The sequence below is a fragment of the Clarias gariepinus genome, chromosome 16 (assembly GCF_024256425.1).
Source record: "Clarias gariepinus isolate MV-2021 ecotype Netherlands chromosome 16, CGAR_prim_01v2, whole genome shotgun sequence".
NCBI classification, from domain to species: Eukaryota; Metazoa; Chordata; class Actinopteri; order Siluriformes; family Clariidae; genus Clarias; species Clarias gariepinus.
In genome coordinates this window covers 11669475-11685555 of record NC_071115.1, presented here as the reverse complement: position 1 = coordinate 11685555, position 16081 = coordinate 11669475, and the positions used below count along the sequence as shown (strand labels likewise).

The window sequence follows — 16081 nt, the reverse complement described above, 5'->3', positions numbered from 1 at the left end:
AGTCAATTGTCCAATTACTTTTGGTGCCTTGAAAAAGAGGCGGCTACTTTATAAAGAGCTGTAATTCCTACACCCTTGCTCCAGTTTGGATGTAAATACTCTTAAATTACAGCTGAGAGTCTGCGCTTTAAGCCCATATTGATTATATAATTGTATCATGAATATGTTTTCGTAAACGGCTAAAATAACAAAACTTGTGTCACTGTCCAAATATTTTTTGGGCCTAACTTTATCTTTAACCAGTGTCACCAGATTGGTGGTTGTTATTATTGCTCAGGTGTTAATGATTAATCGTTAATTGTCATTAGGAATTTAGTTAGTTTACAATGTACTAATCGATGATAATGATTCTCAGATGCCTATTAAGTTGTCCACCACAAGAGTACCCTAACTTCTGTTTGTTTAATACGATTATAAGGATCAGATTAGATTAATCTTTTTCCAATTTTCCCACACAAATCCAAAGTCTAATATCGTCACACGTATTTTTTTATTAGAGCTACTATGTCTGGCCCTGTTAGTACAGAGGGAGACTAGGGGTTAGATTCCTCAACAGGAATCCCAGTCAAATCCCAAACTTGGATAAGCAGGTAGGCGTTAGAAAGGACATAAAATCCTACGTGGCTCTGTGGCTTATCATGTAATATTGCATCACCGCCACCTCCGGTTGTCTTTTATGTGTGAGGCGATTGCACTGATCGCCCCCCGAGGCTACGAGATGTAATATCCCTCACTCGTCCATGACCTGATCAATCACTAATGTTGCATCTGAAGACGTTTTAACCCCCAAGCAAGAGTGCGACTTTAATGTGAACACAGTCACGGTTTAGGAAAGAACGTGTGTGTGTGTGTGTGTGTGTGTGTGTGTGTGTGTGTGTGTGTGTGTGAGTGTGTATATATATATATATATATATATATGTGTGTGTGTGTGTGTACACGCAGAAAAGTGGATTAGAGGCATGTAAAAGGTCTGTGTAGTATTACCGTCCCGGCTTTTACCGAATCCTCGTGGGAGTGGAGGAGGATGTTGTGGACGTGGTGGAGAAAGCGAGAGGGAGGAAGCGGAGGTAAAATTTGATCATGTGTAATAGACTGGCAGCACAGCGCATTTACATTTTAATTATAAATCGAGTAATTACAGGCAGCTGGTTAACCGCTTCACCTGTCACACCTCCTCGCTTTCATTTTGCCCCTACCTCTGATCCTGGCTCCGCTTTCTTTCTTCTTCTTCTTCTTCTTCTTCATTTGTAATAGAGCAAACAAATCGTTGACGTTATGACACGCTGTGAGACTCGATTGATTGATTTGAAAACTTTATGTATTAGTTGATTATGATATTTGAAACATTATTTCACTCCATTTTTTCTGACGCAAGATCTTAGTGTAGCTCCCACTGCCGCTGTCTCACCACACGAAGGATCAAGCGATCGCACGTGACTTCGAGACTGCAACGGTGATTTATGATGTGCGAGTGTTTTCATATGCAAGTGTGAGCTGTCTAATTGATCACACTGGAGAAGAATGCAAGGGCAAACTGTTCACACACGCCCACACACACCACATACACACACGCACATGCACACAGGATCCAGCATCCTAATGAGAGAACACACAGGAAAAGGGGGGGCAGGTCTGATAAAGAGGCTGAAAGAGCGACAGAGTTCAAATTAGTTCATGGTTCTTATCAGCTGAAACGTTTATTTTTTTTCCTTCCCCTCAGCAGTGGAAATCTGGAGATCCTGACCTTCCAGGTACAACCTGAAAAATGTCCACAGAAATACTAAACCGTACTCTAACAGAAGACCTTTTCAGGTGCATGGTTTATTTATTTTTGTTATTTTTATGTGTCCAAGCATGTGCTGCTGGAACCCTGGTGCGTCCGTCATTCATTTCCTGTACGGATGAACGCTGAACCGGGAATATAAATGAATAAAATGTTGGAGGGAAACGTAGGTGAACGGAATGGCTTATGGATGCATGATTTAAGGATGAGAAGGAGGGTAAATGAATGAATGAAGGAACGAAAGGGGGAAGGAAATGTGCGTGAATTACATAAGATGTGATATCAGTGAATGAGAAAAAAGGAGAGCTGGTTGTATGAAAGTCAGTAAGAAAGAGAAACGTGGACAAATAAGCGAGGGAAAAAAGAAAAGAAGGAAATGGGTTAAATGAAGAAAGGAAGTCTAATGAAGTCATTCAAAATGTTGAATAAATGAAAGAATCATGAAAATGTTTATAAATGTAAAAAAGGGTGGATGAATTAATAAAGAAGGAAGTGTGGATGGATGAATAAATAAAAAAAATGTGAATGAAAAAGGAAATATGAAATGAATGAAGAATTAAGAACGAATGAATGAAGAAGGAAGTGTGGATGGATGAATGAATAAAAAATGTGAATTGAATGAAGAAGGAAGTGTGAATGGATGAATGAAGAAGAAAATATGAAATGAATGAATGAATGAAACAGGATAAGAGAAGGAAATGTAGATGTCCAAATAAAAAATATCGGAAATGTAATTAAATATTAAACAACAGTAATGTAGAAATGGATGATTGAATGGATGAAGGAAGGAATAAAATGTGGCTTTGTAAATAAAGAAAGGAAGGGAATCCAGGTGAACAAAAGAAGGAAAAACGGAAATGTAGATGAATGAAAGAATGAAATGTGGCTGATTAAACTATCAACACTCTTTAAAGCACACTGCAGAAGCGATCTGTTCCCCGAGTTCTTGGCGCACACCTCGTATCAGATCAGAGCTACACGGCCGCGCTCAGGTTCTCAGGCAATATGTCTAGCTCTAAATTTTCTCAAATTATCGTGTCACTCAGTGTAGAAGCCTGGCTGTTTTTGCCAAAGACATAAGCCGGTTTTCCTGATCCTTATGTAATCAAGTTTGAGGGTAGAGGGAAAGGGGGAGGCAGAAGCGTGAGAAAAAGAAAGAAATATTTGTCTGTGATAGTACGAGAAGAAAGAAAATATGTGGGTGAAGGATAGAGGAACGGAAAGAGGGAAGGAAAAAAATTCGGGTATATGCATAAGGGATTGAAGGAAATGTGGATGAAGGAAGTCATGTATTCTGGCACTCTTGTTTTTGTTTCGATGTCTGGTTGGGTAGGAAAACGCATGTTAGCGCATGAGTCTTCAGGAGCAATTTAGACAAAATGAAAAAACAAGCAGTAAAATTTTAGTAGAAATTCATTTATGTATATATAGGTTCTGACTGATAGTCATACAGGAAACAATTACTTTAAGTTATTGCTGCCAAAGGTGGCTCTACCACCTATTGAACCAGGGGGTACTTACTGTAGTATTGCGTACACTTTTTTTTTCTTTCTTTCTCTCTTTGGCTTCATTTTTGTTAAATACATAATAGCATGGTGAAAAGTTCTATGTTGTTTGTCTGAGGTTGTATTTGTTGTATAATACAGTAAGCACCCAACATCATTTAGCGTTGTCCTCTAGGGGCTGCCTTTAAATGAGGTCAGCTGACCCTGCTGCGTCACCTGGATTCCACTCGTGAGGTGCAGTCTCGCGAGTGTCATAGGTGTAAAAAGAGACTTACGAACCAATCCTACTTACAAACGTGCTCCCCAAAAAGAACTTGTTTAATTCAGGGATTTACTGTACTGACCTCCTACAATCAGATTTTTTTTTTCATTATGTTTTTACATAAAATTAAAGGGGGGAGGTACCAACTTGTACACTTGACTATATATCCACACACATTGGGAGCTTACGAACATTCGAGTTACAACTAAATGCTAATACAAGCTACAGGGAGCAACATTAGCCCTTACAGTGTGGCTGCATTCAACAAACAACTTTTTTAATAGTAACTCTTACAACTTAAAGGTAATACCTGTGTTTATGCAGAACCAGCTCTGAATTGTCTCTTATTGAGAATCACATTAGATGTGACATGTTTAAAAATTGTACACACACACACACAACACACAAGTTTTCTAATAAGTTTTGTGAGAGCTGGAGAATGGTAAGAAAATGTATTGTGAAGGTCAGGATTAAAAGGTAATAAAATCTAAAAAGAAGATATTTTTTAAAAAAAGAGAAAAAGCAAATTACAGAAGAAAAATAAATTAGGATTTTTTTTTCATCATCCAGTGGGGACCTATGCGTCTGTCCAAGCCGGCCCAAAAATGATTTTTGTGTAATTGGTTCCCCTTTAAAACAAAGTAAGAGGGGAAAGTAAGGAAAAGAAATGAGAGAAAGCAATCATGAGGAAAAAAGGAAATGGATTGAGAAGAATCAATGAAATAATAAGAGAGCACAGCTGAGAGAGAGATGGAGGGAATAATAAAAGCAAGGAGTGACCGGAAGGAGGTGGTGAAGGACCTTTTGCAGTGGTCACGCAGCTGTTTTGGGAGACCAGCGCGTTTGTTCCTGTGCTGCGTTTTTTTTTTTTTTTAACCTGCCATCTCCATCCTCAGCAGATCTGATTATTCTCACTCCGAGCGTCTGACTGTCTGGCTTCAAAACTCCAATATCACACTTAGAGTAAAGTGTCAGTGTGAGGCCAGGTTAATCAAACTCCTGCTTTATTAACAAGCTTTATTAATTCCTCAGAGAGATAAAGGAGAGAGAGAGCGTGTATGTGGGTGGAAAGTTGAAACAGAAATGAACACGGCGCTAGTTTGGTGAGCTTATTGCTACCGTCACTGCTCCAGACGGCTGGACTGAGGTCTCTGTCAGCGCCGTCAACCTGAAATTCCATTTTTCTAGTAACAGCCACTTAGGGAGATGAAGCGGAAACAGTAGGTGCCGCTCGCCGTGCCTGGAGTAATTATATTTATACTGTAACGATGCATCATTTTACCTGCATGCACAAATGCCCTTATTTATCACGGCAACAGTTGCGGCTCTAATGTTGGCTGCAGCAGAAAGACGAGGACAAATGAACAGACGTAAAATGTCATCCATGTATTCTCAGTTACGCTCTAGTAATATTAATTGAACTTAGGATCGACACTACAATGAATATAGTATAATCATTTGTTTATTAAATACATTTTTTTAATTACTAAATAATGTGGTGTTAATTTTATGTTAATAGATTATGGTTAAGTTTTTAACTTTAATCAAAGTCAATTTAGTTTGGAAGACAATTTAGTTTTCTGTTTATTTTATTATCAGCATTTTCTCTATGTGGAAAACCGCTACTCACTCAACAAAACATCAACATTGATAATGTTAATGATAATTTATAAATTTTACTTTGTTTAAAAATATCTTTATTATGAGCCACGGATAAGTCCCTATGTATGAGCTATTAGTACCGGTATGACTAACGAACATTTGACTTACTCTACCTAGAAAATGGTTCTGGCCTTGACTGGTGTTGGCAACTGTTTCTCTGGGGACTTGACAGTTCGATAGTTCATGCCTGGAACTTCTTACAAGTCTACCTGGGTCTTCAATAACTACCTGGACTCCATATTAACATCAATTAACATCAGCTATTATAGCTGAACTGCCTCCCACCCTACACACTGTATAAATGCAGATCATTTACTGCTTTCTGTTTCACCCAAATGAGGATGGGTTCCCTGTTGAGTCTGGTTCCTCTCAAGGTTTCTTCCTCTTACCATCTCAGGGAGTTTTTCCTTGCCACTGTCGCCCTCGGCTTGCTCACCAGGGACAAACTGACCATTTTGATTCATACAAATTCACATTTCATACAAACTTAAATAATTCTTTTGACTATGTAAAGCTGCTTTGCGGCAATGAAAATTGCTAAAAGCGCTATACAAATAAAATTGAATTGAATTGAATTGAACTTACATATTTTTCAGCTCTGTGATAAAATGGCGTCTGGGATTTAAAGGCGCAGAGACAACACTGTATCGTTTGACATTTCATTGTGAAATTCACTTTCTTAGACGCGGTTATAGTTTTTGGCCATATAATGGCAGTATAAGGGGACAGATAAAGTCAAGTGGATTGGTACGCTTTTATGTCAAAGGTGTACAAGACACACTTTGTCGGACTTAAAAACAAATCCGACTTACAAACATGTTCCCGGAACGGAACTCGTTCGTAAGTAGAGGACTACCTGTATAGAAACAGTAATGTATTAATATCAACCCCTAATATTCATGTTACAGCCGGGTCTAGGCATGCCGTTATAGAACAGTAATACATGCCATCTGATTTTAACCACACTGTTGTATATTGTGTATTACTTATCAGAAGTTTGATTTTATATATTTTTTTCTAACATTAGCTCTGCTAGAAGTACCAACTGCTATTAAAATCACAGATTTGCTAAGACGTTATGGTTTTTATAGTAACCACTCATTTACATGGACATGTATGGCAGATGATTATTTAGATGATCACTTCATTTAGTCTTGAGGAAAAGTTCTCCAAGGTTCCTGAAAGAAGTTTCTGACTCTCATTATCAGTCCCTCCCTGTACCTGAGCATTATTTAGAGGAATGTTTTTGTTTGTCAAGCAAAACGGAAACCTATGAATCCTTCAAGCATTAAAACATTTAACTTGAGGCATGACACCGTGAGAAACAGGATTACAGATGATCAGTGATTAGTATACTGGTGATGCTAAATGGTTGGAACAGACAAGAGGGGAAGTGAGATTGCTGTTGAGGTTGCTACTGTACATAAGCAACCCGTTTTTGAATTGTATCCGTAGGCACTTTGCAGCCTATCGCAGTAAAACATGTGTTCTCATTTCTTTTATTTAAAGGGAGACTTTTGCGAAGTCCTGTACATAATCTAAAGTGAGTAAGTTAACATGTTACAACATTTGACCTTTCTGCTGAAATGAAATCTTGACAGATCTTGGTCAGTTGACAATCTTTAATGACTTACCTGCGGACTATCTATCTCAAACCCCTTATGATTCGCTATGAATTGGCCAGACTCGTAAGGAACTGCTACATTTTCTTTTAAAAACCCTACAGTCATGACTTGCTGTGTTTTTTGTCACCTGCCTTATAAAAGCCAACCCGTTTTCACGTCCTCTTGGCTCACCTAACAATATTCTGTATCTTCCTGTTTTGGATTAGACATTCAAGTCACTTCATCTTCTTTTTCGGGACTCTGTGATGCATAAGAAGAGACACAGGCCAACCACAGGCAACTTTTATTTCCTTTTACATTATAAAACAATTCTGAAGGTGTGCAAAATGTGCAATAATCTCCTTTAAACAGTTAGTTATTGAGATGTTTCTGTAAAAACTTCATAACGGCTCTAATCTGAGGTGCTGTTTGTTAATTGGTGATTTCTGAGGCTGTTAACGCTAAATGAACTTCTCCTCTGCAGCCGAGGGTAAGTTTGGTCTTGCCTTCCTGCGATGATCTTCATGAGAGCCAGTTTCATCATGGTTCTTATTTCAGAACAGCTGACTGTTGTGTCTTAAAATAACAACTGAATGTTGTTACTTAGTTACCTAATGCCATATGTGTTGTTTTATTTTTCATTTTAAATGCGCTTAAAAAAATGTAATGGCTACGATTTCAACAGAGATGCCATGACATGATCTGAACTCCTTTAAAACAATATATGATCCCTCCCCCCCCCTTTTAAATTATAATTTTTTTTTATTTTTTTATGAACTTATAGAAAATGTGTCAGTAGACATGTTAGTTTCGAGCTTTTACAAGCACCAAACAGGAGGAAAGTAAAAACCTGAAGTCTTTATGACCCTGGTCTTTCTAATTCCTTCTCCTCCCATTTCCATTTCTACTACACAGGGCACAGCCTGCTTGCTCAGGGACATTTAGAGGTTCTGGATTGGGTATATATTTGATCATTTCTATTTAAGAAACATCCTTTTCTACCCATGAAGCAGAAACCAGTGGGAAAAAAAAAAAATCTGCCGGGTGGCTTTGCATTTGATCTGCTTCTTTCAAGTCACTGCTAAAAGAAACTTTTAGGCCAGAGCCGCTGCGTGTGGGATTCTCACTCTCCTCCTTCTGATAATTCATTAATTATTTTGGCAGGCTAGCGTCTGCTTTTAATGAGTTCCTGAAGGGCTAAATCACCTCCGGCAGCCGAGTCCTCCTGTCGCACACTCTTACCAACACCTGAGCTCGTAGCTGCACCGGCGTACGAGAAATTACACGACTTGTTTGCCTTTTGTCTGGATTGTTTACTTTTTTTTCTGCGTGCACGTTTTTAAATCTGAAACCCTGGTTTGAGTTCACGCACATGAAACGTGGAATATAACCCATGCAGAGAGATTGTCACATCAGTAAAGCTTGGAAAAAAACAAGCCCTGAGGTAATTTCACACATGGGCTTTTTCTGTGACCTCGCTATAGCTTTTATGTCTTCTCAGGCAGGTCTAATGCTCTCTGCTGTATGTCTTGCCTCATCTAACGTTTAATACCTTCACTTTCCCCTCTCTCTCTTACTTGAAAAGAAAAATTTCTCTGATAAAAGATTGAGTTTTTTATTTTATTTTATTTTTTAAGTCAGTCAGTGCTTCGTTAACTGATTTATAGACTTTAAACGATCAGAAGTTAATCATCAGCTTTTATTATCGGCTTATCCCTTGGGTTGACAAATCCTTCCTAAAATTTAATGTTCCCAATAATACTAGTTCATAGCTGTCAGAACAAGAGGCCTTAAACATATTCTAGTACTACAAAAGGTTTTATGGTTCCTCGAGAGCAGTTTTGCGTGCAGCACGTAGCCACGTTTTTCTCTCCTCAGCCATGATTAATACGACTCTTAAGGGACGTCTACACAAGCGCGTTAGCAGCAGATCTATAACAGAAACGAACAAATAATAAAGCGCATTCACATCTGCGGATCTAATGGAAGTGTTTTAAATAGCATATTTTTTCACCCTGGTTCGTCTGTGGCGTGACATACAAGGGTAAGACAAAAATGATCCGCACTCTAACTGTCGAATTTATACTAATTAACTTTTAGAAAAGACAAATACATCATCTGTCAGGAGTCTGTTCCAGGAAGCGTATGGCACAAGGCAGAGGATGTTAGATGGTTGGATCCTGACTTACTGCAGATACACACACACACACACACACCTCACACCCAGTAATGCAGTTTGGAAACACCAGGATGTGTGGACTGTGGGAGGAACCCCACCAAGAACATGTAAACACCAAACTCACAGACCAGAGATTCATGCAAGATTCAAACTCTGGAGGTATGCGGAAACGGTGCTACCCAGTACTTAAAGGCTAACCTTTTTAGCATAACTATGGTTTTAAGTGGTCGAAAAATGATGTATTTTCAATGGAGTTTGTTTTAATTTAAGCCAGCAAAATTATTCAGTTAAAACAAGTGAAATCAAATTATGATTTTTAATTTATGACGTTTTCTCATTAGACAGATTGATGTGTACCATGTCCAGATACATTCGGTCAATCTGTCTCCACACTTACCTGCTAACTAGAGTTCCCATTATTTTTGTTCTCTGTACTCAGGCACACTTTATTTACACTCCCTAATAAAGCAGGTTGCCTGATGCATTTGCTTGGCTTGAAAGTCGCCATTAAAGATTGAAGAATAAAAGAATTGAACAAGAAAGTCAATCCTCTAATATTATCAATTCAGGTAGTCCCAGACTTAGAAACATTCAAATTACGAGTTTCCGCAGATACGAACGGACCGCGGATTTACGAACATCCGTAGATGTGAACAAATTACAGAAGTATATTATGTGTATCGTACAGAAAAATAGACACTGCAGTGCACCAGACACCAATATTTATGATTATATACAATATTTTCAATGTGTTATTCAATGTATAAAATGTCCAAAGTCCTGTATATTGTGTGTGTGAAAAAAAATTATCACCCTCACGGGTTGCAATAAATCAGTTTGAAAGCATGATGATAGAAAACGGCTGTCCTGATGGTGAATAATCCTAACTTTGGAAAATCCTCACCAAAACAGAGTTTTGAGTTCACAGTCTAATACAGAGTTCAAAGTCTAATACAGTGGAAAACAGGTCTGAGGAAAAAAATGGTGTCTGGGATTCCCCTCGTAAGTTAAAGGCACGGTTATGGTTTTTGGTCATATGATGGCAATGTAGGGAAAGAAGACAGAGATTTTGTCAAGAGGACTAGTAACCTTTACATTGTATTTTTGTGTCCAAAGCGATTAAGGCTCACTTTGTTCGACTTAAGGACAAATCCGACTTAAGCACATGCTCCTGGAACGAAACTTGTTTGTAAGTCTACCTGTATTTCGGGAAAACCTATCGAGAGCAACAGAGGATATGACTTTCGCAGAGATTTAGGACGAGACTGACGGCACTGACGACGTCGCGCTCAAACAGCTATCTACTTTTATGGACATTCGTTTCTATATATGATTCCGATTGGGCACAATTCCAGAGTGGGAAACGATTGTGTTCTCACTCATCATAATGAACCAGACTTTGGGATCAGCTCTAAAAGTTGTTAGTATTAGAAGGGGGAGTTTATGTATTTTTGGAAAGTGTGGAAGAAGTGTTTACGCAAAACATTACACTACAGAACGGGGGAAGAATAAACAAAAAAACATGTCTGTGGGTGGAACGGCTTGTTAATTGCACAGCTACGTAACTCGGATAACATTTTTTTTGTATCCGTAGTGCGCAGAAAAGCAAAATACAGGTAGTCCCAGGCTTAAGAACAAATCTGACTTCCGAGTGCTTCAGGAATGGAACTTGTTCCTAAGTCCGACAAGGTGAGTCTTAAAGTCTAATGGTTTTATTTCCGTCAGCTGCACTTCCTAGTCCAGTAGAACATGATACATAACGTGTATCTCAGAAAAGTGTCGTGATATGAGATCAGGTTGTCATATCGCTCAGCCTTAGCTGACCTGTAATAGCTGTATATTTTATTTATGTAGTGTCTTTTTTGCGTTTAGCATCTCTGTAGGAGATTGGCGGAACAGCCAAGTCAACATTTGCACACGGGTAAACATTAACCCCAAAGTCAATAAGGGACACAAACAACATTCAGGCATCAGCACTGTCGAGAAGCAACTCCACACATGAGTGTGTCCTCCTGCGTAGTGTGTATACTTGGTATAAATGAAAGAAATTGAAGGCGGAGCCTGTCTGTATGTATGCATGCATGTACGTGTAACAACACACACAAGGATTCTAAGCGTGTTTGTCCTCTATGTCTTGTGGATTATCACCCATTAATCACTGTCTCTGCCACAGAAATAGAGAGAGAGAGTGAGAGAGAGAGATGAATGAAGTGTCTAAAGATGTCTGATGAAAAAGGCTTTCGATTAGCAGACTTCACTTTCGCTCCTCAGTCTCGACAGGCTCTCGTCTTGAGCTGTAACTTTTTTTTTTTTACGTCGATGCGAAAAAAAAAAAGCATGCATGCGTAGGTCCGAGCATGTCAGCGCGTACGGGACGTGTGTGCGCCGGTTACCTCAGAGCTCCTGTCATCAGGGCCTATTTACAGAGTCGAGAGATTGTTAGCTGCTTTGCGAACATTATTATGTTGCCACCAAGTGAGGTTCCTGTTGATTAGTTGACAGTCGCAATAGACATGATACAAATACCGTTAAAAATGAAGCTGAGAAAATAGGCAGCGGGAGACAGATGAGTACACACACATACACACACTCTCTCTCTCTCTCTCACACACACACACAAATTAATTGCAAGGAAGTCTACGGTAATTTAAATTGCAAATGGGCACCGACTTGTTTCCTAACTTGAGCGATTAATATTTTATTGTTTTACTGAGTGAAAATGCCATCAGTGTTTTTTTTTCCCCTCTAATTTTTATCAGCTCCAAATAGGACACGAGTGTAAGGCAGAAATGGTCGATGGTTCTCTAATACTAAAAAGTAAAAAAAAAGTTTTATCCCAAGTTTTAATTAAACTAGATATCCACGGCTATAAGGGTATGCAAATAAAATGCCGAGTAACTCAGTGATCCTTTCACTTTGCCTTTCAAAACTTCATTGTTGACCTTTTCTTTCTCTTTCTGCTGTTATATATCGTTCCCCCCGCTTATTTCCTCGTCCTCTCCATATCAGACGGCGGGTTCTGTCCTTGTCCTTCTCTCACTGCTTAATCATCCCTTTCTCATTACCGCTCCTCTCGCCATTTCGTCCTCCTCTGTTGATCACCCTTTCTTTTAACTCCCCCCCCCCCCTTCTTCTTTAAACCTGTCCTGTAATTTCTTGAAGTTCCTACCAGGCCATGATCTATCCTTTCAATAGGACGCTAATTAAAAGAAAAAAGGCGCAGTGGGTGTCTCGCTCGTCTGCTTTGCCGGAGGAAGGACTCGCAGGTTGAGAAATAGGAGAACGGAGAACGAGGGAACCGGAAAGTAAAGGACGAGGTGGCTCAAGGTTTTTTTTTTTTTTTTTTTTAAGAGACACAGGGAGAGATTACATCTGTGTGTCTTGCATGTTCTTGGGGTTTGTGCTTGAACTGCTTCATGACAGGCCTGATAATTGGGTGTTCTTGTGACTGGAAGATCAGAGGAGGAGTGTGAAAGCTTTAAAACGTCAGGGTTTAGTGCAGCTACGTTGAAGATCTGCACAAGTAAATGGTTTATTTATCTTTAATGCAGTGTTTCCGACGCATTTCTTTTGGGTCAAATTAATGCGACCGATTTCTTTATAAAGTATCATGTAATACTTTAACACTTAGTGAATGTGTAGTTTAATCCCTCCCCCCCTTATCTCTCTCTCTGGCAGGTTCTCGTGCGACTTAAACACACCTCTCAAGATTTCACCGCTGATCTGATCTTTGAGTGACTCTTCACCACCACCACCACCACCATCACCAGGTGTCGCAGCTCAACACTCCTAAGAGTGTGTGAGGAAGTCCTCTCGCTCACAGAGGGAGTGTTTGGAAGTGTGTGTGTGTGTGTGTGTGGGTCTGTCATCTGCTGATAGGTGTTGTGCCCCCCACCCTCACACCACACACTCAAAGCTGGCGATGTCCAGGGTCCCGAGTCCGCCCCCTCCTGCTGAGATGACCAGCGGCCCTGTGGCTGAGAGCTGGTGTTACACACAGGTGAGTGTGTGATATCAGTGTGGGCTACTTACACAAGTCTTAAAGTACAGAATCCATCCAGTTCAATGCTACTTTTTTTTTTTTATATATAAAAAAGAATTACTGCTAAGTCCTGAGAAACTCGAGTAACTTTGCTAATTGGAAGGGCACACACTCCGTTTCAACAGAAATGGGTGTGTTCATTAACAAGTCGAGTACAGTAACAACTCCCTATTGGGGTGCCAATAATTGTGGAGGGCACTGTATATTCAAACAAGGATATACAAAGCTTCAAAGGCACTTCTTTGTAGTAGGAAGATTAGTGGAATCTGGTTATTGTTACTTGGCCCTGACCCAGGGGGCTCTCAAACATTTTAGACAAGGCCTACTCAAGTAGTCGAGTTTTTTTTTTTTTTTTTTTTTTTTACAGAATAATAGCTTTAACTTGTTATCTGCTTCATCCAGGTTGCAGAAAGTTTAATAACCTAGTAAAATAAAAGTAATGTCTGATTTTTTTTTTTTTTTTTTTTTTGATGACCGTAACCTCGACATGGCCTCCTGCTTCAGAGAGAACTGTCGTAATGTTTTACAATAAGTTTTCTTACATCACTACTGCTGATGGGTGAATGTGAGAGAGTAGATTTGCTCAACTGGTGGTGATCAGTGTGTAAAGCCTAACTGTGTTGTACTTGTAACCAATCACTGATCTATATTGTAACTGATAAACACTTTATAATTATCTAGGCATTCATCCATCCATCCATCCATCCATTCATCCATCCATTCATCCACTTACTCTACTATCTGAAATCCATCTGTCCTTCCTCCCTTACGTAAAACTTGTTCATCCATCCATCGAATTACCCTACCCTCCATCTATCCACTAACCCTAGTCTATCCATCCACTTATCCATCTACTTACCCTAGTCCATCCATCCATCTACTTACCCTGGTCCATCCATCCATCCATTCATCCACTTCCCTAGTCCATCTACTTATCTGTACACTTCCCCTAGTCCATCTATCCATTCACCGACCCTATAGTCCATCCATCCATCCATCCATCCACTTATCCACCCATCCATCCATCCACTTATCCACCCATCCATCCATCCACTTATCCACCCATCCATCCATCCACTTATCCACCCATCCATCCATCCACTTATCCACCCATCCATCCATCCACTTATCCACCCATCCATCCACTTATCCACCCATCCGTCCATCCACTTATCCACCCATCCGTCCATCCACTTATCCACCCATCCGTCCATCCACTTATCCACCCATCCGTCCATCCACTTATCCACCCATCCGTCCATCCACTTATCCACCCATCCGTCCATCCACTTATCCACCTATCCGTCCATCCACTTGCCCTTGTCCATCCATTCATCCACTTATGCACCCATCATCCATCCATCCATCCATCCATCCATCCATCCATTCACTTACCCTATAGTCCATCCACATTCATTCATCCATTTATCCACTAAACCAATAGTCAGTCCATCCATCTATCTATCCATCCATTCATCCACTTAACCAAGTTAATCAGTCCATACATTCATCCATCCACTTACCCTACTATTCGTCCGTTCATCCATCCACCTGTCCATCCATCCATAGTCCACCTGTTCTTCCATCTGTCCGTCCATAGTCCACCTGTCCTTTCACCCATCCATCCATAGTCCACCTGTCCTTCCATTTATCCATCCAAAGTCGTCCACCTGTCCTTCCATCCTCACATTAACTGTCTATCCAACCATCCTTCTATTCACTTACCCATCCATGACTCTCTTTTCCATTCCTCTGACCACCCCCGCCCCCCATGCTTCCACCCATTCGTCCAACCAACCAACTAACTAACCCTAGAACCCATACCACTGACCAAAATGCAAAGTAATAAACATCTCTTTATATTCTCTTGTGGTCTTTTTTAGCTCGTTATAATCTTCAAAAGACACATCACACACCGGCCTCATGCAGAAGATCTAAGAAACCTGTACACCACATATCTTTCCCATTTCCTGTCTAACTAGTGTTTTTTTTTTTAAATACCTTTTTACACCCATCTTTTTCTCTCTCCCTCCTCTCTGTTTCTATGGAGATGAAAGACAGTTTGGATGTGGCCGTGTTTGAAGTTCTGGCCACCATTTACTTAAAAAACAAAACGGGGGAAAAAGTGTATAAATGTCTCTCTGTGTGTGTTTGTTTGTCTCTGTGATTCAGATCAAAGTAGTGAAGTTCTCCTACATGTGGACCATCAACAACTTCAGCTTCTGTCGGGAGGAGATGGGCGAGGTCATCAAAAGCTCCACCTTCTCTTCAGGAGCAAACGACAAACTCAAATGGTATGAAGCTTCAGACGTTTCTACATAATGTTGCTTTTATTTACTTATCCCGTTTCAGGTAGACAACTTTGATCATTTGCATTGTGAGATTTTCTTTTGCACTTAGTAATTAAATGTGTTAGCATTCTCCTTATTCTCTTTACACTCTGGGGGGAAAAAAAAGGAAGTTTAAATGTCCGGGGAATTAACTTTAGACACTCGTGTTCATTGAAGGTGTAAGCGGAGATGAACAGAGTTTAACTGTTGATTAGCGATGAGGTAGCTAACAGATTAATGTTCTGTTCTTGTTCAGGTGTTTGCGGGTGAACCCGAAAGGGTTAGATGAAGAGAGTAAAGATTACTTGTCCCTCTATTTGCTCCTGGTAAGCTGTCCAAAGAGCGAAGTGCGTGCAAAGTTTAAGTTCTCCATCCTTAACGCTAAGGGCGAAGAGACCAAAGCCATGGGTGAGTCTTGTGTTCTTAATTAATCTATAATTGGGAGAACAGAATATTCAAGAAATATCACAGTCCATGATCTTGATATGATGACGTGACATCCGTATATATCGCGTGGGTGTGTCGTAGTTAATCACAGCCATGCCGATACTCGGGTACAACAGCACAGCTCTGAATGTGATGTTGCTTTTATACAACAGTTTTTTAAACAACAAGAAATCGATTAAACACTATCTATACTGCAGAAACCGTTTCGAGATAGGAAGTGGAATTTTATGTCGTGGGCACAGACGAGTGGAGTGATGCCCGCACACA

The 16081-nt window shown here is 39.9% G+C and overlaps 1 protein-coding gene across 2 annotated transcripts in view; it reads left to right on the top strand.

Moving 5' to 3' along the window:
* The window catches only part of spop (speckle type BTB/POZ protein), a 118733-nt gene that overhangs the window by 47629 nt on the left and 55023 nt on the right, over nucleotides 1-16081 (top strand). For both annotated transcript variants that reach the window (XM_053514627.1, XM_053514628.1), the window contains exons 3-5: nucleotides 12674-12995; nucleotides 15210-15331; nucleotides 15624-15775. In XM_053514627.1, coding sequence (XP_053370602.1) covers nucleotides 12918-12995; nucleotides 15210-15331; nucleotides 15624-15775 — 352 coding nt within the window. In that variant the 5' untranslated portion in view covers nucleotides 12674-12917. The remainder of the gene's footprint in view (nucleotides 1-12673; nucleotides 12996-15209; nucleotides 15332-15623; nucleotides 15776-16081) is intronic.